A 26204-nucleotide genomic window follows, 5' to 3' on the forward strand; every position below is an offset into this window, starting at 1 on the left:
TATAACCAAGTTGCTGCTGCTGCTAGTGCGTACGCTGCATGGTATCCTCAAAGGCACCATCCCGATAAGAATGTTTTTTATTAGCCTGAAGCAACACCTTTAGAAAATTGGTTAACTTTGTCCATAAGTAAAGAATAAAGGTCGGTCAAACCGAATATGTGATTCTTGAAACTATTCACTAATCACGTCGGCAAAGTACCCATGACATTGCAAAGCAGTTCCAGATTATCTCAAAGACTGGTTGTCGAAGCACTGTACTATGAAGAACTGCATCCATATCATTACAAATAAACTTAACACCAGCGGCCAGAAAACCACATTTGACAAGTACAATTTTGTGAGTGGCTTTTGCACCAAGTGAAGATGAACATTTTACAAATAACATGATACGGACTGATAAATCTAGCATCACTCATGAAAGTATTTTCAACCTGCACAACAGCCATTATTGGTTGGAACACAACCCATATATCACCCGTGAACATGGCTTTTAGGCATGCTCTGGCATAAACCTGTGAGCTGGAATTGTGGGAGGATTACTTTTGGGCCCTTACCTGTTGCGGACACGTTAGATGTGACCCTGTATCGTGTTTCTTTGCAACACTTTACATGATGCATTAGAAAATGTTCCACTTGGTGTTCGGTGACAGCAATGGTTTCAGTATGGTGGTGCACCGCTATACTTTGGAATGAATGTACGTAACAACTCAAAATGAAGAGTTTCCAGGAAAACTGATTGGTCGTGGAGGTCCAGTGTTCTGGTCTCCATGTTCCCCAGACCTTAATCCACCAAGCTTTCATTTGTGGGGACAAACAAAGGAACAAGTCTATAGCATTCCATCCGTGGATGTATATGACCCTAACAGTTCGCATGCATATCACCTCGGCAAAAGGTGGATGGAGGTTTGTTGCAGAGGATCCAGCAAAGTATAAGCCAGAAAGTGGAGAAACATTAGTGGAGAAGCATTTGCAAATGCAAAGAGGTCACTTTGAACATCATCTCTAAAGTGAACACTGCTCCTACATGTACATATTGACTCCGTGAAGATAAGCCTGGGCATCAAACATACAGAATGGAATTAATGTGTACAGCATTACATGCAATCTAACATGGCCTACCTACTGTGTTTTGTTGTAGATCACTAGATACAGACAAAATAACTGTATCCACTATTATTTTGTATTGATCACATAAAACTTCGTAATGCAGATAGCCACAGCCCTTAAACTTCATAATGAGTGAAAGTAAAAACCGCAAGGAAACTGTAATTGGCGATTTCTTAATTGTCACAATCAGCCTCGCTATAGTACACACCTGACCGTCTTCTGTGCTGTACCCTTGCAACCATCACATGTGCTCCACACATTATTCGCCATGATGTCCTGTTTTACTTATTCTGATGACTTCCCTCTTTAAGAGTTTGATTTTTGACTATGAATGTTGTGGGCATCCTGGCGGGCTAATAAGACTGTTTTCACCTGAGGTTGCTGTTTTAAGGCCACAATAAAGATTGTGACAGTAAAGAAATCTCCATTTATAGCTTTCTTGGCATTCATTACATATTTTCTGTGGGCTATGTGTCACAGACGAAACAAAGAGGTCATTAGATCTGTAAGAAGTTCATGTTTAAATAAAGGTAATGGTAACAGAAACACAAGATAACACTTTGTGGAGGCGTAAATTGGGTACAATTTGATGCTTCAAGTGGGGGAGACGGGGGGAAAGGGGGCGGGGGGGGGGGGGGGGGGGGGGGGGGCGAGTTTGGTGCAAAGACAACTCTAACATTGGCAAGTCTGCATATCCGTTCCCCAACTGCATTGTCTCGTCTCACTGAGATTATGGGACCATTCTGTCACAGCGCAGCATGTGTTTCCTGTTCTTGGCCACATTGCATAAGTTACAGCAGCTCCAGAGCCTCATTTTTTAAATCCCATTTCAATTAAACCTATTGGCAGGATTAGATTTTGTTAGGTAAACTTTTGCCTTGAATTGGGATGAGGAACCAGATACTGACTGCCAAGTGTGGCATTTCTGCTTAACCCTGTATGAATACTCACGCCCAACAGAGCTGCAACAGTGTAATGACCAACAAGTGATATATCCAAAAGTATTTAATAGATTCTAGGTAAGATATATCATCTTCAATAACAATAGCATGGGGTAAAGAAAATACGTAAAACAGATAATTAAAATTTCCTGGGTGCGCATAATAATTAGAACTTGAATGAAGAAACACATATCTTCTTAAATTCAGCAACATTTTCTCTACATGTAATTACATATTTTGGTTTGAAAGCATAAAAAAATAAGCTCACAATGCGTACTTCCATTCAGTGATGTCATGTGGAACAATTTTCTAGGGTAATTCCACATAGAGAAAGTATTCATTGTACAGAAATATGGTGTCTCTCCTCAGTCTTCACGTACATAACCATTTAAAAAAAATTAGGTATACTAAGAACAGCCTCACACTACATTCACTCTCTTATGAAGTTTGTTGGAGAGAATAGCAAAGTATTTGAAGTCAGTAGCATTCATAAGCATAATGCTAAGAACAAAAATATCCTCCATAATCCAAAAGTGTACCTTACTCTTTCACAGAAAGGAACAAAGTATTCAGCCATGAAAAATTTGCTCTCTACCTCATGAATTACGGGAGTTAGCAGATGATGAAAGTATTAAAAACAAATTGAAATGATATCTACTTGAGAACTACTACTACTACTACTGAATTTCTAAATATATAGGATTTATGATGTTGGGTTACATTTAATTTTGTTGAAAATTGATCTTAAGACAAAAAGTACAGTTCTTTAACTGACCAACCGCAGTTAATGTTTTTGCAGGGGAAATGTGTTTTATTATACGATTTGTGGAACACAGGTGTGGGGGATCACACGGATCTTTTGTTGGTTTGATCCTGGGGCACTAGACATGCTCCTTGTCTCCTCAAATATGTGAACCAATAATCTTTTCAGTTATGAGGGTATCTGTAGCTGAAAATCCAATGTGTAATTCAGTGGAACACAGAGTGTCAACAGTGAAAATACTATACATAAAACATTCTGTGTAAAAATGTTTTTAAGGTAGTTAAAAAACCCACACTTCATTTCACAATGTATACACTACTAACAAAATAATTCATACATCTTTAATGTACGTGTGATGACAAATTGCAGTTTGAAAATAATTTTATACCCAATATTTTACATACAAAGTGTTCAAATTAATCATTAGTCAATTACGGAGAATTAGAAATAAAGGTGAATATTTCACGAAGTCAAAGACTGCCCTACACCTAACAATGGACAATTACCTCTACTTTGCCATCATTAACCACAAGTTAAATGCACATAAAAAAATGAGAACATGTAGCCAACTATGTGCAACATTTCAGAAACTGGAGTATACAATCTTTAGCCTTACTACAGATACTGCTAATATTTTTTGCATCATGACGACAAAGAGATAGTTACTGCAATATTACCTAAGTGCTTGTGCTTCCTTTTCCTTCTTCATATCGGCCAACTGATGACTGCGCAATTCAGCTTTGGCTTGTCGCATTTTTTCACCTCTTTCATCAATAACATCCCGCAAACGAGTGTATGTGAGTATCTGATTTATGAGGCAAGTAAGGATAATGAGCTTATCACCTGCAATAGAAAATCACTGTGTACACACTTTTCTTCACAGCAGGACTTTCTGAATAATGGTTAAAAATACAGTATCACTGACTGAAATTTATATTTACATTATTTCAGAAAAAAGGTTAAACAAAAATGATAAAAATTAGTTTTCAAAACATTACATAAGTAAGGTGAGACAGGTGCATTAGATATTTACATCATGCAGGAACAAAACATTTTTTCATCACCACACCAACCCTCCTTTTATTTTTACTTTTTGTAGTTAAGTTCACTACTTTTGAGCAAAACAAGATACTGCTCACAATGTTATTATAGCAAATGTAATGATGACAATGACAACTCTTAACCAGCACGGATAGCTGGGAGTGTTAGCATGCCACTTCTGGGGTTCAGGGAGGTCCCCAACCAAATCTGCCCTTGGGATTAACAATGATGGTTGGTGTGCCAGGCAGACTGGATGTGCTATTAGGTGGTTTTTCACATACAACTAGTGGTACCATGTCCCTTCTCAGCTGCACGAGTCAGAAACATTTAGAAAAATGTTTGCACACTTTCACATGGGATAACACAAGACGCAGCCATATGGGGTGCACAAAAACTGTCCTCACGGGGTGAGGTGGGTGGTGACGGTGACGGTGATGGTGGTGGTGGTGGTGGTGGTGGTGGTGGTGGTGGGGTGTCGAGGGAGGGTGGTGGGGAGGGGGGTGGTTAAGGCATTCAGTCACCCTCTACCAACTTTACCAAATCCATTAATTAACATATTCATCCCATGAAAATATGGGATAAAGGCCAGGAAAAAAATTAAAAAAAAAATATTGATGACAATTCCACAAAGCTAGCACCTGGAGTACAACAAACAAAAGCGTAACAAAATCTGATCAACATATGTGAACTGTAACTGTCGGTCTATCATTTTTATTTGTCACTTTCAGAGAAACTGCACCAAGAAACAGTGAAGCATAGAACACGAAAAACTGTTACTGAGGGAGCAACTAGCTTACACAGAAGGTGCAGGCAAAAAACAGAAATGGCAAGCAAATAATGGTGAACTGTAAGTATATATGTAAAAAAAAATTCAATGAAGACATAAATATTTTAGTGAAGTGATAAGAAAAAATGTAAAAGAGAGAAAAAAGGCAGAGGAAACTAATGAAAATGGTGACAAAATTCCAACAAAATTATGGAATGGAAATGGCACGAGTGGAGATGCATAAGGGAAATGTGACAAAAATGGGCCAGAAAACACACCCAATGGAGAAGGCCAGTAAAAATTAAGCTACCAACTGTGGAAAATAGAGTAAATAACAAAGGTGAAAAGGAGGAGGAAAGGCTAGGTTTCAGTTTCACCTTCATAAAAAAAAGGCTGTAATATTCCCAAAGCTGTGATATTTCCAGGGTAATTAAACACACATCTACAAAGTCACTACTGTCATTTCTAAGAACAGATTTTTCCACAACAGTTAATATGTCAGATAAGAAATGGGTGTACTTTGGCTAATCCAAACAATTTTGAGATTACAGTCTCTCAAATGACTGTAGAATACATCTGCTAAAGCATAACAGTACTGGAAAGTGAAAGAAATATAAATATACTGCGTTGTGCTCATAGAAATACGTGGAAAACACACTGTAATTCAATTTCATTACACAAATAGGGGACAGTGGCAAGTCACAATGTGACCAATCATCACACCTCATTCTACAAATAGCCTGATTCTTTGCACTTAATATTTATATTTCAAGATCTTGTGATTCCACTCAGCAAAATCCACAATATTTTTTTGTGTTTGCTGGAACAAATTAATGAAATACGATTGATCTTTCGGAACAAATATAACTTGAATTTTAAAACTTTGCTACTAAATTATAAATTTTAAAATTTATAATTACCTATTGACAATTCACAAACACTGGTGACACTCAAAGCACGAAGTATGTGCGGATGATTGATTCTCAAGCAAAGTCCAGGATCATCAAAGCTGGTATACCCTCCACGTTGCTGATACCTTTATTAAAATCAGGGAAATATGGAATTAATTCTCTTTCATAGTAAAAGTACTACATCACAACTAAGATCTACTGTTTTCAATGTATCTTATTTCTATTTTCACTGCCAACTGAAGTCTGTAGATGACACACTGCTTTTTCTTCTGCTCTACCAGCAGTCTCTAAGTATTTCATACACTTTATTTCTTGTGTGATCAGCACACAAATCTATACCTGTAAATAGTTTACAAACACTCCATAGCATCAAGTTAAATTTTCTGTGTCAACAACATACACTAACTTACAATGATCAAGGTTTGCTATGACTACATACTAGATTATAGCAAAAGACCAGTTTTTGTCCACCACCCCCCAACCCCTGCCTGGTCCCCCAATGAAATCCTGACAACATAATATCTTAATACACACTCATCATAAAAAGGATTAAATCTAAAAAAAGTCACAGACTTTTTTATGAGTATAGGTTCAGCATATGATACTTCAACAATTATGAATGCACATCTGATGAACAGACAATTGATTTAGTTGACTGTATAAACCTTGGTTATATCATACAATTACAAATGTGTTGGTTATTAAGTCACGAGACATGACCAGTGTAAACTGGTGCTTAGCCAGGCTGGATGTTATTAATTAGCAGCAACATTGCAGACAACTTTAAAACAAGTGGATATAGAAAACAGGGGCTGAATTATTAGTGTCTACTGGTATTTATTGACAGCTATTAGACACTTAACAGGTTTTTTATGGTAGTTTGGTTGATGTCAACTGTGATTAGATGGCAGTATAGGACATCAAAAATTTCACACACTAAATATGAGCAAGAAAACTCTAAGACTGTTTTTAGTACCTCCACTTTGTGCTAGTCTCAGCAGAACGCCCTCCCGAAGACAGTAAGTGCAAACGTAACACTTCTGTGAGGGTAACAGCATCTAAAGTAAGTTTGGACAATGGCACTCCTTGATAAAGCTGACTCCAGCCAGCTGCCACCGTAGCTAGTTTCACAGCCTCACCAGCAGTTACATCACCATGTTCATCAATGTCTAATTCAGCTTCAAAAGGAAACAGACAATGAATAACAATTGTAACGTTGATAGTTTCTATTATTCAACAAATGAACACTTTCAATATTTATCTTTAGATCCATAAATACCTGTGGTTGGAGTATCTGTAGCTAAAATTTCATCATCTTCCTCTTCCTGCATATCAAACAGTGTTGACAGAAGTAACTGGAAAATATCACTCAGTGGACCTTAAAGCGAAAAGAAAATATGTATCAATCACTCAGAAATCAACATGTTGCAAAGGTCTTAAGAAATTTGGTACTATTCACCTAACCAGATTTTTTTAGGTACAAAGATGTCTATTCTATTTTAATAATTTGAACAGAAAGGCACAGTTATTTTTAATCTCACATGAGCCCCACAACAGCGTGAAAGATGTTCGAGCACAGAATTGTCATATTACTAGTTTTCCCATGACACTCTATGATAAAACCAATTTCAAGCTGTGGAAAGTCAAACTCAGTTCAATGATTGTCAGATAGAGGGCAACTCCAGAATATTTGTGGGCATTCATCTCTTTCATATAACAAGAGTTCTTGTACAGATTTGTTATTGCCCAGTAAATGGCATCACGGTGGCTTTGATACACCTACTGCTACTGCTGCACAGCCAGTTTGAAAATCTCTCAGCTGCTGTGAACATCCCTATTCTATTTCAGTAATTTGAGCAGAAGTTGTATCCTAGACTTATCATGTATGTGAAAGATTCCAAAGTTTAAATACGAATAACACACTTTACTTCTCTGAAAGCTCATCCTTACTTAATTAACACTCTGACAACTATTGATGAGTTAATTTATCATGGTCCACCGCTCCCCAGCTGTCGTTGACAATGTTAAGTGTGGCATCTGGGTTTTCTTTCAGCACTACTGATGAGTTAACCTGGCCTCCTTGCTAACAACTGAGCACTAATGACAAGTACAGATGCACCATCACCGAGGCACTTGGGTGCTGCTGTTGAGTTTTAAGCATACAGCAAAATTTCTGCACCATATCCCACTAGCTTTTCACAGTTCTGGCCACAAGGTTGTGTTGGGGATACTTTGGCTGTCATGATCTCTTTGATGTATCAGACATTGCTTTAGGTTAGCATCTGACATTGCTTTAGGTCAAATTATCCGTCAGGATTCATACCATTGTGTTTTTCCCCATCCTCTATTCGACATAGAAAACCTCAATGTATCATTGTTGCAATGAGCAAAATATCTTTGATATGATTCTTCAGTTTCTCCCAGCATATTTGTTGGCTGAGCAGTCCACGGGTGATGTGCCAGTTCACACTGTTTAACGAGCACAATACTTCGGCAATCAAATATGTCCTCATATCAGGTGCATTGATGAACTGAGTTCCTGGGGGTCACATGGCCAACTTATACCCCTCCCACTGTGAGCCACTTCCTCTGCTGTCTGCACGTGAGAGCATGACAGCAGCTGCAGATGTGAGGCATCAGCATCTGTGGTAGTGTGGGTGTGGTTACTCTGTCTGCTCTGACCATCAAATTGTCACGTTTTCTGAGTGTCACCCTAATTAGACCAAGGGCTGGTTCCCAAACACTGCTGAGATTATAGTCACAGTACAAATTTTAATGGCCTCTCCTAGATGATGTGCCAGTATTTTGAAGTCTATGCTAAAATTGTGGCCAGTCTTATTCCATCACGATTCTCAGACAAACCGTGCTTCTCGACTACTGACTTTTTGGGATACATCAGTCGAGTGTGCTGCTGGGATTCCCCGCATAAATCTTCAATGGTATACACTGTTTGTCCAATACACATTTTCCCAAATTAGCATGGATTCTGATATAGCCCGGCCTTCCACAAACTGAGGCAATCTTTAACACTTCCCAATAACAACTCTGTTTTATTGGGCAGGCAAAATATTTTCTTTTTTTGTAGTACGCATTTAATTTTTCCCCAATTGTGTGCTACTGTGGCAGAGTGGCTTAGTGCGCACCTAATCTGCCAGCCTGTAACCATTTTTTCCAAACATACCTCACAGGTGTTCCAGTTCCCAAGAAAGACTCTTCAGATCTGAGATGCTGCATGCCCTTTATATGGGACATTTTAGAACCCCATTTCTCTGTGTAGGGTGATAGCAGCTATCCAAATGCAAATACAGGTCAGCACGCATTTTCTTTCAATACACACTGCAGCCCCGGCTGCCATCAGCTCTCTTCTTGACATCCAAGAGTGGTAGTCTTCCTTCTGCTTCTCCATAGTGAATTTGATGTTGGGATTTATGGAGTCAGATGTGCAAGGAATTTGAGGAGTTTGTTATTCCCATAGAGCCAAATGAAGAAAGTGTCATTCACGTAATGCAACAAACAGGTGGGTTTCTATTTGGATGATGTCAGGTCTTCTCCCCCTAAGTACTCCATATACAAATTTCAACCACAGGAGAGAGTGGGATGCCCACTGTAACTCCCTTCATATGTTCATAGTATTTTTCATTAAACAGAAAATAAGGCGAGGTCAGACAGTCTCAGGAATGACAGTGGTCCTCCCGTCAAATTTCTGAAAGTTGAGTTCTAGTGACACTCTTGGAGGTATCCTGCAGAATAACGGAATGACATCAAAATTCACCAGGATATTGAGTCCGTCCTGAAGAAGCTGAGGTGGATCACAAGATTTGCACAAGTTTTGTGTTTTATCACTTTAATTTTGTGGGTCACACTTTCTTCAAGAAACAATTAGCACCAGTTTTTCCAAGTTATAGGTTGTATGAACAATCAACACATTTTTCTGCAGAAGTACATCCAGCACGTGGGGTTGATCCCAAAGTTGTGTGTATAAATTTTGGTCTGCATTTGCAGGTTCTCACTGATGTCCTACTGATCGTCAGTCTTTCAGTGCACCATCAAAGGAAGTTTGGACCTCTTCTCTTCAGCAATCACAGCACAGATACTATTCACCTGCTTTTTACTGTGCAAACTACTTCTGTTATTGAACACGTGTTGCATGAACAATGAAATTGTAGGAGGAGAGTGCAATGTTACTAACTGAAGAACAACAGTGGCAACCCTGTGTCACTGAAATATTTCCCCTGAGATTTTCAGTTTTTTTATGTTGAAATTGGAAATTTTCCTGAATCAAATTTTGTTATATCAAAGAGCAAGTTCTTTTTTTAAAATTAGTTTTTGAGTTGTCAAATCAATTCTTAGTGATTATTCCAAGTTAAACTGGGATTAAAAGCAAGATATACATGAAACTGATTTCTTCCCCAAGAAATAATCTTTGATTGAAGCACTTTGTAACAGTTACATAAGCAAAGTCAGCCTCTCAACCATATACAGACCAGCATTCTGGTACACTATTATCTGTTTCAAAACACTTGTGTAGCTCATGGAATTGACTAGCCAGTTCTGAATATGATATGCTTCCTTTTTGTTACAACATCAAATGATGTGCCATCACTGAGTCACTGGAGAACACAAAGATGACTGATGGAATTTTTATTTAATATAATGAATCGGAGTCTGCTCTAAACAAAGAAAAATGTAAAAGAATGCAGATGAATAGGAAAACAATCTTTTAACATTCAAATACAATATTAGTGGTTTATTGCCTGATGTATCCCAGCATAATGTTGTGCGATATGATGTGGAATGAGCACTTAGGGTCAGCAGTGGGGAATGTGAATACTAGGCTTCTGTTTATTGTCAGAATGTTAAGCAAGTGTATCTCACCTATTAAGGGGACCACTAGTGCAACCCATTCTTGGGTACTGCTCAAGAGACAACCTCAACCTCACAAGGTCGGATTAAAGGAAGACACTGGAGCAATTCGGAAGCTTTCCTGCTTAATTTGTCATTAACCATGCAGTTCAATCAAAACATGATTAACTCAAATGGGAACCCCTGGAGGGAAGAATACTTTCTTCTTGTGGCAGACTATAGAGGAAATTTACAAAACTGGCATTTTGCAGCTGATTGCAGAATGATTCTACTGCTGCCAATGTATATTTTACGTATGGACTGAGAAGATAAGAGAGATTAGGGCTTGTATGGAGTCATACAGACAGTCTTTTTTCCTCATCCCATTTGCAAGTGGAACAGGAAACGGAATTATTAATAGTGGTACAGGTGCACCCTACAATGCACAGGATGGTGGTTTGTGGAGTATGTACATAGATGTAAATGTAAAGGTTAACCAAAAGCTACCAACAATAATGTTATTGGTGAAAAGTTCTGCAAGTTCTACAGTGGAAGAAAACAGAGCAAATTCACTTTTTTTTTAACTAGAACAGAGTCAAATCAAGTACCATATGCACTTTTCAAAATTAAATACATTTTAGAGCACAATAATGGCGTAAGTACTTGGAAACATTTAGCAACAGCAGCAAACAAAGCCGCACGAGATATATTTATCACCAATTCTGTACTTATAAGTTCTTGGCATGCCTGGGAAGTTTAAGCAGATTGTAAATTGTGTTCTAAAGAGTTATGTGCCTAGTAAGTGGGTGAAGCAGGGCAGACCCACCATGGTTTAATAAATTCTAAGGCTGCTCAGGAAGCAGAGGCTATTGCACTCTCGGTTCAAAAGGGATCACACAAATGCCAACAAGTGAAGGTTAGTAGACACACACATGCATCTGTGAAAAGATCTATGCGTAAAACGTGCAACAACTGCCACCAGCACACCTTAGCAAAAGACCTGGCAGAGAGCTTGAGAAAATTCTGGTCTTATGTAAAATTGTTAAGCAAGTCTCAGGCTTCCATTCTCCCTTGTTGACCAGAAGTGAGAGCTGAAGTTTTAAGTCTCACATTTAGAAATTGTTCACACAGGAGAATCATGCAAACATACTGTCCTCCGACTATTGGACAGACTCCTGTATGGATGACACAGCAATAAACATCCCTGGTGTACAGAAATAAATGAAAGATTTGAAAGCAAATAAATCACCAGGACTGGATGGAATCCCAATTCAGTTTCACAAACAGTACTCTACAACACTGGCCCTTTACGTAGACTGCCTTTTTTTTGTGAATCTCTTGCCCAGCACAAAGACCCAAGCAAGTCGGGGGGTGCACAGGTGACTCTACAATACAAGAGTAAAAGAATGGACCTGCAAAATTACAGACCTAACTTCAGTTTTCTGCAGAATCCTTTAACATATTCTCAGTTCAAACATTGTAAACTTTCTTAAATAAATCGTGATCAAGACTGTTTTTAATAGTAATAATTTTTCTGTTTGCACGAACGGCTGGTAACGAGCAAAGTATGCTTGAAATGCACTGCAATATATTAAATTAAACATCAAATAAATAAGTGTGACTGGTAACAGAAAAAATATCAATTTCGTATCGTGGCTATAGCTATTGTTGTGTGTTTGGCAACCTATGTGCCAATAATTAGTACAAAAAGAAAACAATACTACAGCATTCACATACTGCGCTCATTCTCTTATGTTTTCTTATGATCCCTACAGTGTGAATTGTTCACAGAAAACCAGTAAATGTCAGCAATCAATGGCAAATCCTCTGTTACTGCTCTTTTGCTTGTGATTGGTGCCATTTGCTCAGTGTAAACGAAGCTTGAGAATGTCTACTACCATCCTTGGTATGAATAAAAAGGATGCCCCTTCATTTAAAATAAAATAAAATAAAATAAATAAATAAATAAATTTGGAAATGTGGAGAGACTTGGTAGCTTCTTGTCTGGATAGTCCAATTCTACTGCTATGAGAAGAACTGAGAACTATTACTTTACAATATATCAAGCACTCATTCTTTGAATTCAGTTGAGGAAAGTACCCCTTCAGTGAATAACTTTATTACAGAGTGGTACTCAATTTTTCACATGACCAATAAGGTATCCAAACTACTGTCTTCAGTAAACTTATGCATATTACAGTTGTCAGCAGAGCTATAGTTGCAGCACAGATTTCACATTAAGACATTTGTGACATCACAAAATTAGCATAATTAAATAATGGAATATCCAGGATGAAATACTAAGCTTAGCATCTGGAGAGAGCAGTCCTGTGTGTGCCAGTTGTTTTGTAAATGTGTGAGGGTTCTACTTCTGAAGAAGAACTTCATTCAAAAGCTGAAAATACTTATAGTGCTCTTTTTCATTGCATTTTTTTTAAATATCAGTCAGGAACTTTTTGACCCTCTCTCATAAGTACAGGTAATAGGGAAGGGGGAGGGAAGGGTGGGAGAAGATGTTCATATCAACCTGTTTTATAAGTTATATATCTAAAAACAAAGATGATGTGACTTACCAAATGAAAGTGCTGGCAGGTCGACAGACACACAAACATACACACAAAATTCAAGCTTTCGCAACAAACTGTTGCCTCATCAGGAAAGAAGGAAGGAGAGGGAAAGACGAAAGGATGTGGGTTTTAAGGGAGAGGGTAAGGAGTCATTCCAATCCCGGGAGCGGAAAGACTTACCTTAGGGGGAAAAAAGGACGGGTATACACTCGCACACAAACACATATCCATTCACACATATACAGACACAAGCAGACATATTTAAAGACAAAGAGTTTGGGCAGAGATGTCAGTCGAGGCAGAAGTGCAGGGGCAAAGATGTTGTTGAATGACAGGTGAAGTATGAGTGGCGGCAACTTGAAATTAGCGGAGACTGAGGCCTGGTGGATAACAGGAAGAGAGGATATATTAAAGAGCAAGTTCCCATCTCCGGAGTTCGGATAGGTTGGTGTTAGTGGGAAGTATCCAGATAACCCGGACGGTGTAACACTGTGCCAAGATGTGATGGCCGTGCACCAAGGCATGTTTAGCCACAGGGTGATCCTCATTACCAACAAACACTGTCTGCCTGTGTCCATTCATGTGAATGGACAGTTTGTTGCTGGTCATTCCCACATAGAATGCGTCACAATGTAGGCAGGTCAGTTGGTAGATCACGTGGGTGCTTTCAAACGTGGCTCTGCCTTTGATCGTGTACACCTTCTGGGTTACAGGACTGGAGTAGGTGGTGGTGGGAGGGTGCATGGGACAGGTTTTACACTGGGGGCGGTTACAAGGGTAGGAGCCAGAGGGTAGAGAAGGTGGTTTGGGGATTTCATAGGGATGAACTAAGAGGTTACAAAGGTTAGGTGGATGGCGGAAAGACACTTTTGGTGGAGTGGGCAGGATTTCATGAAGGATGGATCTCATTTCAGGGCAGGATTTGAGGAAGTCGTATCCCTGCTGGAGAGCCACATTCAGAATCTGATCCAGTCCCAGAAAGTATCCTGTCACAAGTGGGGCACTTTTGTGGTTCTTCTGTGGGAGGTTCTGGGTTTGAGGGGATGAGGAAGTGGCTCTGGTTATTTGCTTCTGTACCAGGTCGGAAGGGTAGTTGCGGGATGCGAAAGCTGTTGTCAGGTTGTTGGTGTAATGCTTCAGGGATTCCGGACTGGAGCAGATTCGTTTGCCACGAAGACCTAGGCTGTAGGGAAGGGACCGTTTGATGTGGAATGGGTGGCAGCTGTCGTAATGGAGGTACTCTTGCTTGTTGGTGGGTTTGATATGGACGGACGTGTGAAGCTGGCCATTGGACAGGTGGAGGTCAACATCAAGGAAAGTGGCATGGGATTTGGAGTAGGACCAGGTGAATCTGATGGAACCAAAGGAGTTGAGGTTGGAGAGGAAATTCTGGAGTTCTTCTTCACTGTGAGTCCAGATCATGAGGATGTCATCAATAAATCTGTACCAAACTTTGGGTTGGCAGGCCTGTGTAACCAAGAAGGCTTCCTCTAAGCGACCCATGAATAGGTTGGCGTACGAAGGGGCCATCCTGGCACCCATGGCTGTTCCCTTTAATTGTTGGTATGTCTGGCCTTCAAAAGTGAAGAAGTTGTGGGTCAGGATGAAGCTGGCTAAGGTAATGGTGAAAGAGGTTTTAGGTAGGGTGGCAGGTGATCGGCGTGAAAGGAATAAGTTAGTTGAAAACACAGTAAATATTCAAGTTGTTCCTAGCTCTTTGGTTAGAGCTTCCGGGAGGCGCCGAAGACATAACTCCTACCCACAAATGAAATAGAGGTGAATATAATTAGCTCCAAACCAAAAATAACTTACCAGCTACTTCTTGCTCTGTTAGTGCTCTTTCCAGCAATTCAAATGTCACACCATAAGGGAAGAAATTTTTTGTTGCTATGACTTGTCCAAATGAATGGAAAAACTCTAGTACAGTAAGAAAGTCTCCAAAATTTTCGTGTGGTATACAACAGTTTACTTCTATAGGTGATGGCATAACCTGAAAAATAACATAATTAGCAACTTATATGGGAAGTTTTTCTGTCTCCTGATATACTTGCAACAGCTAACGTATATTGCATGTAGAAGTAATGACATTAACTATCAGTTATAATCTACCTTCAGATCTTCTAACTCCAAATCCTCTCGACGACGATTCCACTCCTTCACGAATTTCTCAAAGTGTAATTTATCTTCTTTCCTCTTTTCTTTTATTTTCATTCTTTCTTCTAGTTGCCTTTGTTTTTCTTCCAGAGTCTTCTCCTTAAGCTTTGGTCGTCTTTCCTCGTTTAATCTAGGCAGAATTTGAGTAAATTACTTATCACAGTTACATAAATAATACAACAGAAACAGTGCCATTTTTGAGGCAGACCTAAAAGTAAGACTGCAGGACTTCTAATTATATGTGACTGGCCCTACATGTCTGTTTGCAAAGGCAATGCATTAACATATGGAGATGCTGCACGAAGAAACAACCATGGCTATCTCACAGCAGCTGTTGGCAAGACCCACTGGGGACAGAAAACCTGTCCTCCTCAAGGATTTTACGAGCCTTGTCAGGACACAGGTAGAAACATGACACCAAGTAATGTAAATATAACAGTGACCAGTTTTCATCCTAGTTGCCTGCGGATTTTTAAGTCTGAACATTCAGTGTCCAAGAAATACATCAAAAGAACTTGAGAAAGCAATGAGTGGTGCACTGGTGCAGACATTTTTGAACTATCAAACAACAGAAAATCCAGGATAGATTAATCACAATATTATTAAAAGGATAAATTGCTACACATCATATAGTAGAGATACTGAGTTGCAAATGTGCACAACAAAAAGATTGCTAAACAAGTAAGCTTTCGGACAAAAGGTCTTCTTCTGATATAGATAACACACACCTTCACGCAAATGCAACTCACACGCAAGACCACAATCTGAGGCTGCCGAGGCTAGACTGTGAGCAACTATGCATGACAGGAAAAGCAATCTGTGTGGTTGGGGTAAGGAGGAAGCTGGGGGCGGTGAACGATAGCAGGGTATGGGTGGGGAGAGGGAGCGATAGCAGATTAGGTTTAGATGTGGGGGACAGTAAAGTGCTGCTCGTGGGTGCATGGAGAGACATGGTCGGGAGAGGGAAGGGCAGTGAGGTGCAGCAGACACTATGTTAAAGGCTCGACAGTGGGGGAGGGAGAGGGGGGGGGGGGGGGAAGGAAGGAGAGAAGTAAAGAGAGAGTGGATGTGTTGTCGCAATAGAGGGCTGTGAATGCTGGTGTGGGAGCAGGGAAGTGGATAGGTGGATGAAGGACAATGACTAGGGAAGGTTGAGGCCAGGAGGATTACAGGAATTTTGGATATATTGCAGGGAGAGATCCCGCCTGTGCAATTCAGAAAAACTGATGTCGGTAGGAAGGATCCACATGGCGCAAGCTATGAAGCAATCACTGAAGTGAAGAATGTTGTGTGGTCCAGATGTTTCCAGGGCACAGTTTGTTGGTGGCCATTCATGCAAATATACACCTTGGTTGTCATGCCCACACTGAACTCAGTACAGTGGATGCTGCTTAGCTTGTAGATCACACGACTGGTTTCACAGGTAGCCCTGCTCTTGATGAGACTGATGATACGCTTCTGAACGAACTGGAGTAGGTAGTGATAGGAGGATGTATGGGAACGGTTTTGCATCTAAGTCTATTACAGGTCTATTACAGGTATATGAAACACGAGACAAGGGGTTGGGAAGCAGGGACAAAGTAAAGATGGAAGAGGATGTTGTACAGGATCGGTGCCCAGTGGAATACCACTTTGGGAGGCATGGGAAGGTTGGGCATCACCCAATTCGGGACATGACTAGACGTGGTCAAAACCCAGGTGGAAAATGTGACTCAGTTGTTCCAGTTCCAGGTAGTACTGAGTCACAACGTAAATGCTCCTTTGTAGCTGAACAGTGGGACTTTGTGGGGTGGTGGGTGACTGGAGAGATAATGCATACGAGATGTGTTTCCATACAAGGTTGCGAGAGTAATTTCAGTCTGTGAAGACCTCAGTGAGACCCTTGGTATATTGCGAGAGGGACTGCTCATCCTACAGATGCGACAGCCACGCGTGGCTAAGCTGTATGGAAGGGACTTCTTTTGTTGTGGATTGGATGGCAGCTCATGGTCGGTAGGTTTGAAATGGAGATAGGTACAGATGTAGCCATCTTCGAGATGGGAGAAGTAGAAACCACAAATACTGATTTAGGCTTATCAGACCACGATGCTCTTGTCCTCAAAATTTCCTAGACAACACTGAATGAGATAAAAGCACACTATGTATAAAATAACTATCTCTACAGACAATTATGTAAACTTTATCACATCCTAAGCAATGTGTCCTGGGTGAAAGTGTTGTCCCAGACAAGTACAGATGATGCATATAATTCTCTCTTTTCAATCTTCATACGGTATTTCAAGACCTGCTTTCCAAAGAATCTATCAAGAATCAGGTCCCATGATAACACACAGGCAAGTTCCTGAATCACATTTGGCATTATAAACTCTTGTATAAATAAAAAAAGATCAACTTTTCACATGGAAACATCCACAAAACCAAGATTTAGATAATGTGTTAAGAATTACGAAAGTTAACAATTACAAAAAAGTTTATTAAAAAGTAATCACTAAAGCATAATTTCTGGCTGTTGACAGCTTAATAAGGCAGTCTACTAAGAATTCAAAAGCTGTCTTGGGAGCAGTAAAGACAAACTGGTAAGAGGTGTGAAGAATAGGATGTAATTCTCAAAACAGCACAAAGTTTTGGTATTAAAAAAAGAAAATGTTTCAAATTATATAAATAGTTATGAACAATTTCATTAAGCTCAAAATTCATAAATCAAGAAAACATAGAATGTTCAAAAGTAGCTTGTAGCATGGAGGTGGAACCTATAAACAAACATGAAGTGCTAGAAAGCTTGAGGCAGGAATAAGTGGAGTGCTCCCATCAGTCATAATGAGGACTGCTCCACAGATTCAAAGGTCTTTAGCACAAACTGACAACTTATCTTTTAGTGAAAGAGTGTTTCCAGAAAGCTTGAAAATATCAAAGTGAAATCAGTATTTAATAACAGCACCAAGTGGCCAATATCACTCTTTCCGCCATTGTCCAAAATACTAGAAAAAATTCTGAAGCACTGGATCAATAAATGCTTCAGCAACCATAAGTTACCAAACAGTAATCAGCATGACTTTCAGGCACATAAAAAAGAAACAACAGTAATGTGCTTCACTGAACAAATAATCTACCCGAAGCATTTATTACTGTCAATCATCGCATCCTTTAAGAAAAATTGGAATCACTAGATATTCAATGGTCTGGCAAAAAGTGATTTGAGGCACACATACAAAACCAAACACAGATTACAGGACTAATGTCATCTTATTTCAATAACAAAATCAGTTTAGTTTCAGATGCAAAAAATGGAAATGTATGTACCCCGAGGCAGTATTGTAAGACTCAGAATTTTTCTTCACTATACAAATGATATGTGCACCCCAAATAGTGCAGCCAATGCATGCTATTCACACAGGACGCTACTGTGATAAGTGTACCAAAGCATTTTCTCCATACACCTACTGATAAAGTCCTTGAGCACATCTGCTCTTGGTTTAATGCAAACAGATTGACATTAAATGTAAATAAAACAAATTATATGCAATTTGAGGAAGAACATCAAAATGTAAACCTAGATCTGGTATTTTTTGACAAACCCATGGACAGAGTAACAGGTCAAAATTGCTGGGGATTCATGTTGACGAAAACTTAAATTTTAATGACCACGTGATAAAACCTGTGTAGTAACTCAACTCTGTTTGTTTTGCTCTAAGAATTATCATAAACATTTACAGCTCTGAAGGGGCCAGGATGGCATACAGTGGTTTATTTTTAGTCTCTTGCAACATACGGAATAATATTTTGGTGTTCACCACTTGCTGTCTAAAACAATCTTTTTTGTAACAGAAGAAGGCTATTCGAATAACACATCCCTCCACAGACACTGCTAACCTATATTCAGAAAGCTTAAAATACTAACAATACCTTCACTGTACACAGGGTCCACCTTTAAGTGTTTCCAACAAGCGCAGGCTTCCATAATTACAATATCCAAAGTAGCATGTACCCCACACACAGTGAACGAACACAAAGACATGAGAGCAATCTCAGTATTAAACTTTGCAACAGACTGTCAGCGTGCATCAGATAGTTGCAAGATGAAAATAAATTTACAGCAAAATTTTTAAAAATAGTCTTCTGGAACAATCCTTTACTCAGTAAGTGACTGTGCTGACAGGTAACAATTTTTGTGGTATTGTTTGTATTAGCCAAAACTGAAAATACAGTCTTTTGAATCTTGACATTTTCATAACATTTCCAAGTATGACAGAAATCTGTTGTCTTATGTAAAACCTTTACTGAATCATTACTGTGAAAAAAGGAAAGGCCTATGAAGATTGGTTGGTTGAATTATTAAAGGAACCAAAATACTAGGACGTCAGTCCTTTTTCCTCTTACAAACAGGTCTGCATGACTGTAGATGAAATAGCTTACCACACAACACCCAGGGGGAGAAAACCTCAAGGTCTACGAAAGATCAATGAAGGTGAAAGTGAGATAAGAGACAAAAAGAGGAAATGGAGGAAGAAAGTCAGGTTAGGTGCTCCGTCTATGGAGCAGCCGGAAGCCTCCTGAGAGCAAAGTACAATCAGCCGACATACTTTCACCAGCCCTCGCCACATACCAGAGGTACTCCGTTCAGAAACTGCCTAGGAAATACTAGCAACACGGACAGGGCAAGAGAAGCACAGAGGGACAACAGAACACAAGTCTAACAGACCAGGTGAGAGGGGGGAAGAAGAGTAAAAGAGCAGGTTGGGTTAGGACCGGGCTGGACCACCAAGCCCAGATGACCATAGCCCAGCCTGAGCAGATGAGGCAGCAGTGTTCTGCCAAACCCTCAATGGGTCCCTTCACAAATTAAATGTAGAACTAAATCAGCCACTGAGGCATTGTCTCCTAATACCAGGGGTAGTGAGCCACGAATATTAAGAGTCCACTGCAGGGCAGTGAAGTTGGAACAATCTAGCAAAATGTGGACCACCGTAAAAGGGAACCACAAAGACAGTGGGATGGGTCCTCGCAGCAGAGGAGATGAGCATGAGTCAGCCAGGTATGGCCGATGTGGAGCCAGGAAAGGACAGTAGAGTCAATTTGTGTCTGCATCACAAAGTTGTTCTTGATTGAAAAAGTCAGTTTACAAGCCTAATTCTCGTCATTTGCAGGAGGTGTTACTGATTTGTTTCAATATGAAGAAAACAGCGGCCGAGTCTCATCGAATGCTCTCAAGTACATACAGTAAGGATGCTATTAGTGAAAGAACGTGTCTTGAGTGGTTTCAACACATCAAGAACGGTGATTTTAACATCGTAGACCGGCATAGTGGTGGAAGAGAGAATATTTTTGAAGACTGAGAGTTGGAGACACGGCTGAGTGAAGACTCGCTTCAAACTCGAGAATCGGCACGATTAGTGGGAGTGACACAGCAAGCCATTTCAAAATGCCTCAAGGCTATGGGCACGATTCAGAAAGAAGGAACTTGGGTCCCGTGTGAGCTGAAACCAAGAGACATTGAACGCCGTTTGTGTGTTTGTGAACAGTTGCTTCATAGGCAAAAATGGAAGGGATTTCTGCATCACATTGTCACCTGGGACGAAAAATGGGTTTATTATGATAACCCTGAATGCAAAATATCATGGGGATATCCCGGCCATACTTCCACGCTGACAGCCAAACCGAATATTCACAGCTCCGAGATCATGCTCTTGCGTTTGGTGGGACCAGCTCGGTGTCGGGTACTACGAGGTGTTAAAACCAAGTGAAACAATCACAGGTGCTCGTTATCGAACGCAATTAATGCATCTGAGCAGAGCATTAAAAGACAAATGGCCACAATACAGCGAGAGACACGATAAAGCGATTTTGCAGCACGACAAAACTTGACCCCACGTTGCAAAAGACATCAAAACGTACTTGGAAACGTTAAAATGGGAAGTCCTACCCCACCCGCCGTATTCTCCGGACATTGCTCCCTCCGACTATCACCTGTTAAGATCAATGGCGCATGGCCTGGCTGACCAACACTTCCAATCTCATGAAGGAGTCACAAATTGGATCAATTCGTGGATCGCTTCAAAAGATGAACAATTTTTTCGATGTGGGATTCGTACACTGCCCAAAAGTTGGGAGAAAGTAGTGGCCAGTGATAGAAAATACTTTGAATGATATACGTGTAGCCAATTTGTTTCACTAAGGCCTCAAATGTTGGGAAAAAATGGCAGAAGCAAAGTTGTACACCTTGCAGCTTCAAAATTGCCTCAATAGTGACATTTTTCAAAAAACCCTTCATCCCCTTCTGGTTGCAATTTCGAAACATCGCCTATGGTATAAAATTCACACCTTCTTGAAATTTTAAGTTTCTATCCTTAGCGGTTTGGGCTGGGCAGTGATGAGTTAGTCAGTCAGTCAGTCAGTCAGGACATTGCCTTTCATTACAGACACGACGAGGAAAGCATTCTAATACATACTTGGGTAGATTTGTGGTGATACCGAAAATCAAGATTACAAACACATTGTGTGACTTCAGATAAATTCAGCAAAGGCGACATATGTTAATTGATTCATTTCTCCAAACAACATTGTAACCAATTCCTTTGACAGAAGTGTGTCAGAGTTGGATTAGTGTTGTGTCACATGCCCTGTGTCTGCTGTTTAAACTGTTTCCACTTCTGATATTTATAATGCCATTGTCAAACCACAAAATGCTCTGTTATGGTGAACAATGTTTTACATTACGGCACCATAGGTGACACAGCAAATGTTGTCAGTTCTAGTGGAGCACAAAAATGCTTTATTAAAAGAAGGAAAAGTACATTTAACATTTGTGAGTAGAAGGGCAGTAAACACAAGGCACTAAGGATAGCGAATGCCCTTATCTGTTGAGGAGAAAGAGTCCTGTTCCTGGAAAAGTGCCTGGTGACGAGGTGAATGCGCTGTTGTAAACTGCTACTTGTAATTAAAAATAGTTTCTCACAGTTTACATCGCCAAAAAGGTGTGTGTGTGTGTGTGTGTGTGTGTGTGTGTGTGTGTGTGTGTGTGTACAGCTGAAGATGGACATCTAAAATGGTTTTAGCATGAATGAAAATGGTGTCATAAGAACAATCAATACACAATTTTTCCTCTTTACTTAATTATTTAGGGACCTGGAAACATGGCGTCTATTTCTGGGAAAATTTACACCTCTTTTGGTGAAATTCCATCTTCTTCTTCTTCTTCTTCTTTTTAGACTAAGCATAGCACTTTGAAATCTATTGTTAAAAAAGTTGTGATTTTTGGGCTTTTTCAAATTTTTGCAAAAGCAAACAATCGAGTAAACAGGTTTTTTTTAAACTGTCTTTACTCGTTTCCTCATTTTGGTTCTATTTAAGCTTTCAACCAACTCCATGCCTATGATTTAAGGTGTTTCTCAACATTATATTTCTTTCCCCACACAATTCAAAAAATACAAACCTGCAAAGTATTTATTTTAACCTTTCATGGGTATTCGTAGCCATGCAACCCATACCTGACAACACTACAGATAGAACAAGTAAGATACTTGGGGGATCAGAAGTTGAACCAAAAATGACCATTTGCACGTTAGGAGATCAACTTGGTAGAAATACATTAACAGATTTTGTTTTCTGTTGCACTATAGTACAGAGTGCAGGCACTGTGTACTGCCAGTCTGCCATGAGTGTTACCAACTAGAATTTTGATCAAAAGAGGTGAGAAGAGTGGTGTGGGGAAATAAGCTTTCCCACAGCCTACACCTATGTTCTGTGATTTTGCAAAGGCAGAACTTGACATGTGGTCATAGGGATTGCTGATCCCTTCTGGTGTTTTGGTAGCCATAATCGAACTCTGCTATAGACCAGGATTCGATTCTTTACTCATTTCATTTCAAAATGAGGAAAGAAAACAGTTAGCAATGCACACTACAAAGCATTCATTAATGGCTACTGGGCAATTGTCTGCTGATCTTGGCAGTGTCGTAAATGAGGCTGTTCAGGCCCAACCTCTGCCAGTATTCAACACAATCACAATTCAAAACATCCAACGCCTAAAACTGCAGTGCTGAAGTGTCCACATTATACCAATCTTTGAGCTTTGGCTAGCAAATAAATGTGAGATTTTCTTTGTTCTCAGATGCTGGGTCCAACAGTTGAGTTCTACATAGCATTATGCAAAGTGTATCTTATATACAGACCATTCATCTGTCCAGAATTGGGGTGACACCACAGCATTGAGCAAACCGATATGTCACATCTGTGCACTTTTTATTTTGCACACACATTCCTAAGCATATTATCTTCAGAAACTGGGCTTTACTAGATGATTTTAAGTGCCAGAAACCGAAAATTAAATAAATTTTTTGTATTTATATGCACAAAATAAAGCTATTTCAAACTATCTCTGATACAGTAATTAATTTGGATAAAATTCACAATGAAATAGCATGTATCAGGTAACTTTATATTTTCGAAGTCACGTATATTGCAACTTGTGAAATTTTCAGGTCCCTAATTACTAAACACAAAACTATAGACACAATATTGAAGTCAGTAAAATTTAAGTTGATTTCAATTCAATTTTAATATATTATGCACAAAACTATACACTGCATGCACTTGTGAAATTTATTTTGAAGTTAACAACCCCATGAAAGTGAAGATCATTGGTGCTGTAATTATTTGTTGTTATTATTATTAACCAAAAATCTGAATCGACTATTGACAAATTCATCACATATGTAAATCTATATATTTTGTGACTTTTTACTTTCATTCGTTGTACAAAACTGGAACTATTTTCAACACAAAGGTCAAGAAATAAGGAAAATATTTCCTGCCCTCAGTTCACTGGTTTTGTGGTACTGTAATGAATGGCACTGTCAGTATACATCAGGTTCCATTGATACTATCATGTAGATAAAACTTCAGGTATAAGAAATACCTGGCACAGCAACAAAAAGAAACATTTCCTTGTATCTGAACTATTTTCCAACTACTTTTTGAGTAATTGGGCTACATTTAATACATTTATCTGCATATATATGAGTACACTGATACCTATCAAGAAATGAAAGTTGTCCATCTCCCCTAGGGTAAAAACCTGTCATAATGTTTGTCCAACTTGATTCATCAGTCCTTGAACACAGATAATTTGTAACACACAAAAACAGCACCCTTCACATTGCAGACCGTTTTACAAAATCAAGGGTGTATAATAAAGGTATAAAAGACAGTTTTGTAATTTGTTTATTATTTTATTGGGAAAAAAATCATGAATATTGGTTCAAAGTCGAGCATCTCTCTGGTCTATCACCTTAAACAATGAAACAGTTATTTTTGTCTAGTATTGTGGTAGTTTAATAGCAGTAAATACCATTAAGGAAGAAAGGTACTGGCATGTGTGTAAGAATTCCTGAGTCTTGAACAGGCTTCTGCTAGATGTGTGGCTATTTGTTTTATACAACACACTTGGCACTTTCCTTCGCTAAATAAATATGTTACTTTACAACAACGGAGAGCAAAAAAATATGCAAAAAAATATGCAAAATAAGTTGGTTACTTGGCCTTAAAGTCGACACTGTGAGGAACACTTCGGAAAGTAAAATACATCAATCTCAGTTTCCTAATTACTTTATCAGTAAGTTGTCTTAATTTTTAACTGAAACTTGTTACTGTCAACAGTATATATCCTGCGTAATGACTTTTAATGTTTAATGTTTCACATCACATTTTTGTTTACTTTGCTATGTGCATGGAATGCTTGTGATATCCAACATGTGTACATACCTCGACTGTGAATATTTAAGATTCCTCTTCATCCTATGTTTGTCGAACAATTTATTGTTTCTCATGTTTCCAACACTCCTATATTTATCCTTCACCTTCTTAGCCATCTGGTGATTTGGAGACCTGTGAATTGGTTCTATCAACTTCTTTGGGGATTTTTTCACAGGTGAAAACTGATCTGCATCTGCAGACTGGATGGGCATCTGTTTCTTCGGAGACTTCTCCACTTTTGAATGTGATGTCAAATACTTTTGTATATTTTCTTGTCTCTTTTCTTTCTTTACAAATGGGTCTTGCTTTTTAATATGATTTTTTATTGGACTTAACATGTTTTTCTTTACTCTCCTCGATATCTGGAATGCTGGTGGCGGTCCATCAAAAATACTATGGAATTTCACTCTAAATAAACCAAATTTCTGTACAGCAGCAGCCTGGTAAAAATTATAAAAAGACATTGATACAACATTAATAAAGAATGTGTGGCCATACTTCCACATGGATATAGAGATAAACAAAGTAACATTTTTAAGAAGGTATTATATCTTAACATTAACCCCTATTAGATAAAAATAAATTCTTGTTTATGTCTAGTAATGTTTTCATTAACTCCAATAAAAAACATTGTAACATACTTTGCTTGCACAGGTAAAATTTCCCATGTAAACATGAAATTTCTCACTAATTGCTTGGGTGAGCACTTGTGACCGGTTAAAATTGTGTGCCAGAGTCAGATGCTGATCAGGAGATAGTCAAGAACATTTGCTCAAAGCTACCACCTGATCTCTACTATACAACCACCACATCTCCTTTTTCTTCATCCAGTAAAAGACAACTTGCACCCAAACCTCTAGATGTCAGAACTCAGATCGGTACTAAACTTTGTGTGTTGATAGAGTATCTAGTAAAACACCGATTTAGTTCATCCTGGGTGCTGTCATCAAACAGAACATGCATAAATGGTTATTAAAAGTAACACCAGAACTGCGGAGCACAGGAAAAGCATATCGGTGAGCTCTGAATGCAAACCTCTCTTGTAGATGAGTTGGTGAGTGTCAGGCTGTCTTACTAAAGACCAAGAGTTAAAAAAAGAACTGGTGGCTATGTTTTTTTAACAGTTTACGCATGAAATAGTTGTAGGGGAGAACATTTTTCTGACGTGTAAAAGAATGTTTCAGCTTGTAGCAAAGTTCTTTTGGCAGTCTGCTTTCGCTTCATTAGTTGAAAGTCGCAAGCCTATACTGTATATTTGTATAGATAACACCACACCTATCTAAACAAATGTAAGAACTAGCTTTGTTACTTTCAACTGACGAAGTGAAAGCAGACCGCGAAAAGAACAGTGCTACAAACTCC

General features: G+C 39.1%; 1 protein-coding gene across 2 annotated transcripts in view; it reads right to left on the reverse strand.

Moving 5' to 3' along the window:
- The window catches only part of LOC126481491 (bromodomain adjacent to zinc finger domain protein 1A), a 145886-nt gene that overhangs the window by 96431 nt on the left and 23251 nt on the right, over positions 1-26204 (reverse strand). For both annotated transcript variants that reach the window (XM_050105273.1, XM_050105272.1), the window contains exons 6-12: positions 24852-25282; positions 15048-15222; positions 14751-14928; positions 6809-6907; positions 6506-6707; positions 5539-5654; positions 3489-3654 (exon numbers count right to left, since the gene is read on the reverse strand). In XM_050105273.1, coding sequence (XP_049961230.1) covers positions 3489-3654; positions 5539-5654; positions 6506-6707; positions 6809-6907; positions 14751-14928; positions 15048-15222; positions 24852-25282 — 1367 coding nt within the window. The remainder of the gene's footprint in view (positions 1-3488; positions 3655-5538; positions 5655-6505; positions 6708-6808; positions 6908-14750; positions 14929-15047; positions 15223-24851; positions 25283-26204) is intronic.

Source organism: Schistocerca serialis, chromosome 5 (assembly GCF_023864345.2).
Source record: "Schistocerca serialis cubense isolate TAMUIC-IGC-003099 chromosome 5, iqSchSeri2.2, whole genome shotgun sequence".
Lineage (NCBI taxonomy): Eukaryota > Metazoa > Arthropoda > Insecta > Orthoptera > Acrididae > Schistocerca > Schistocerca serialis.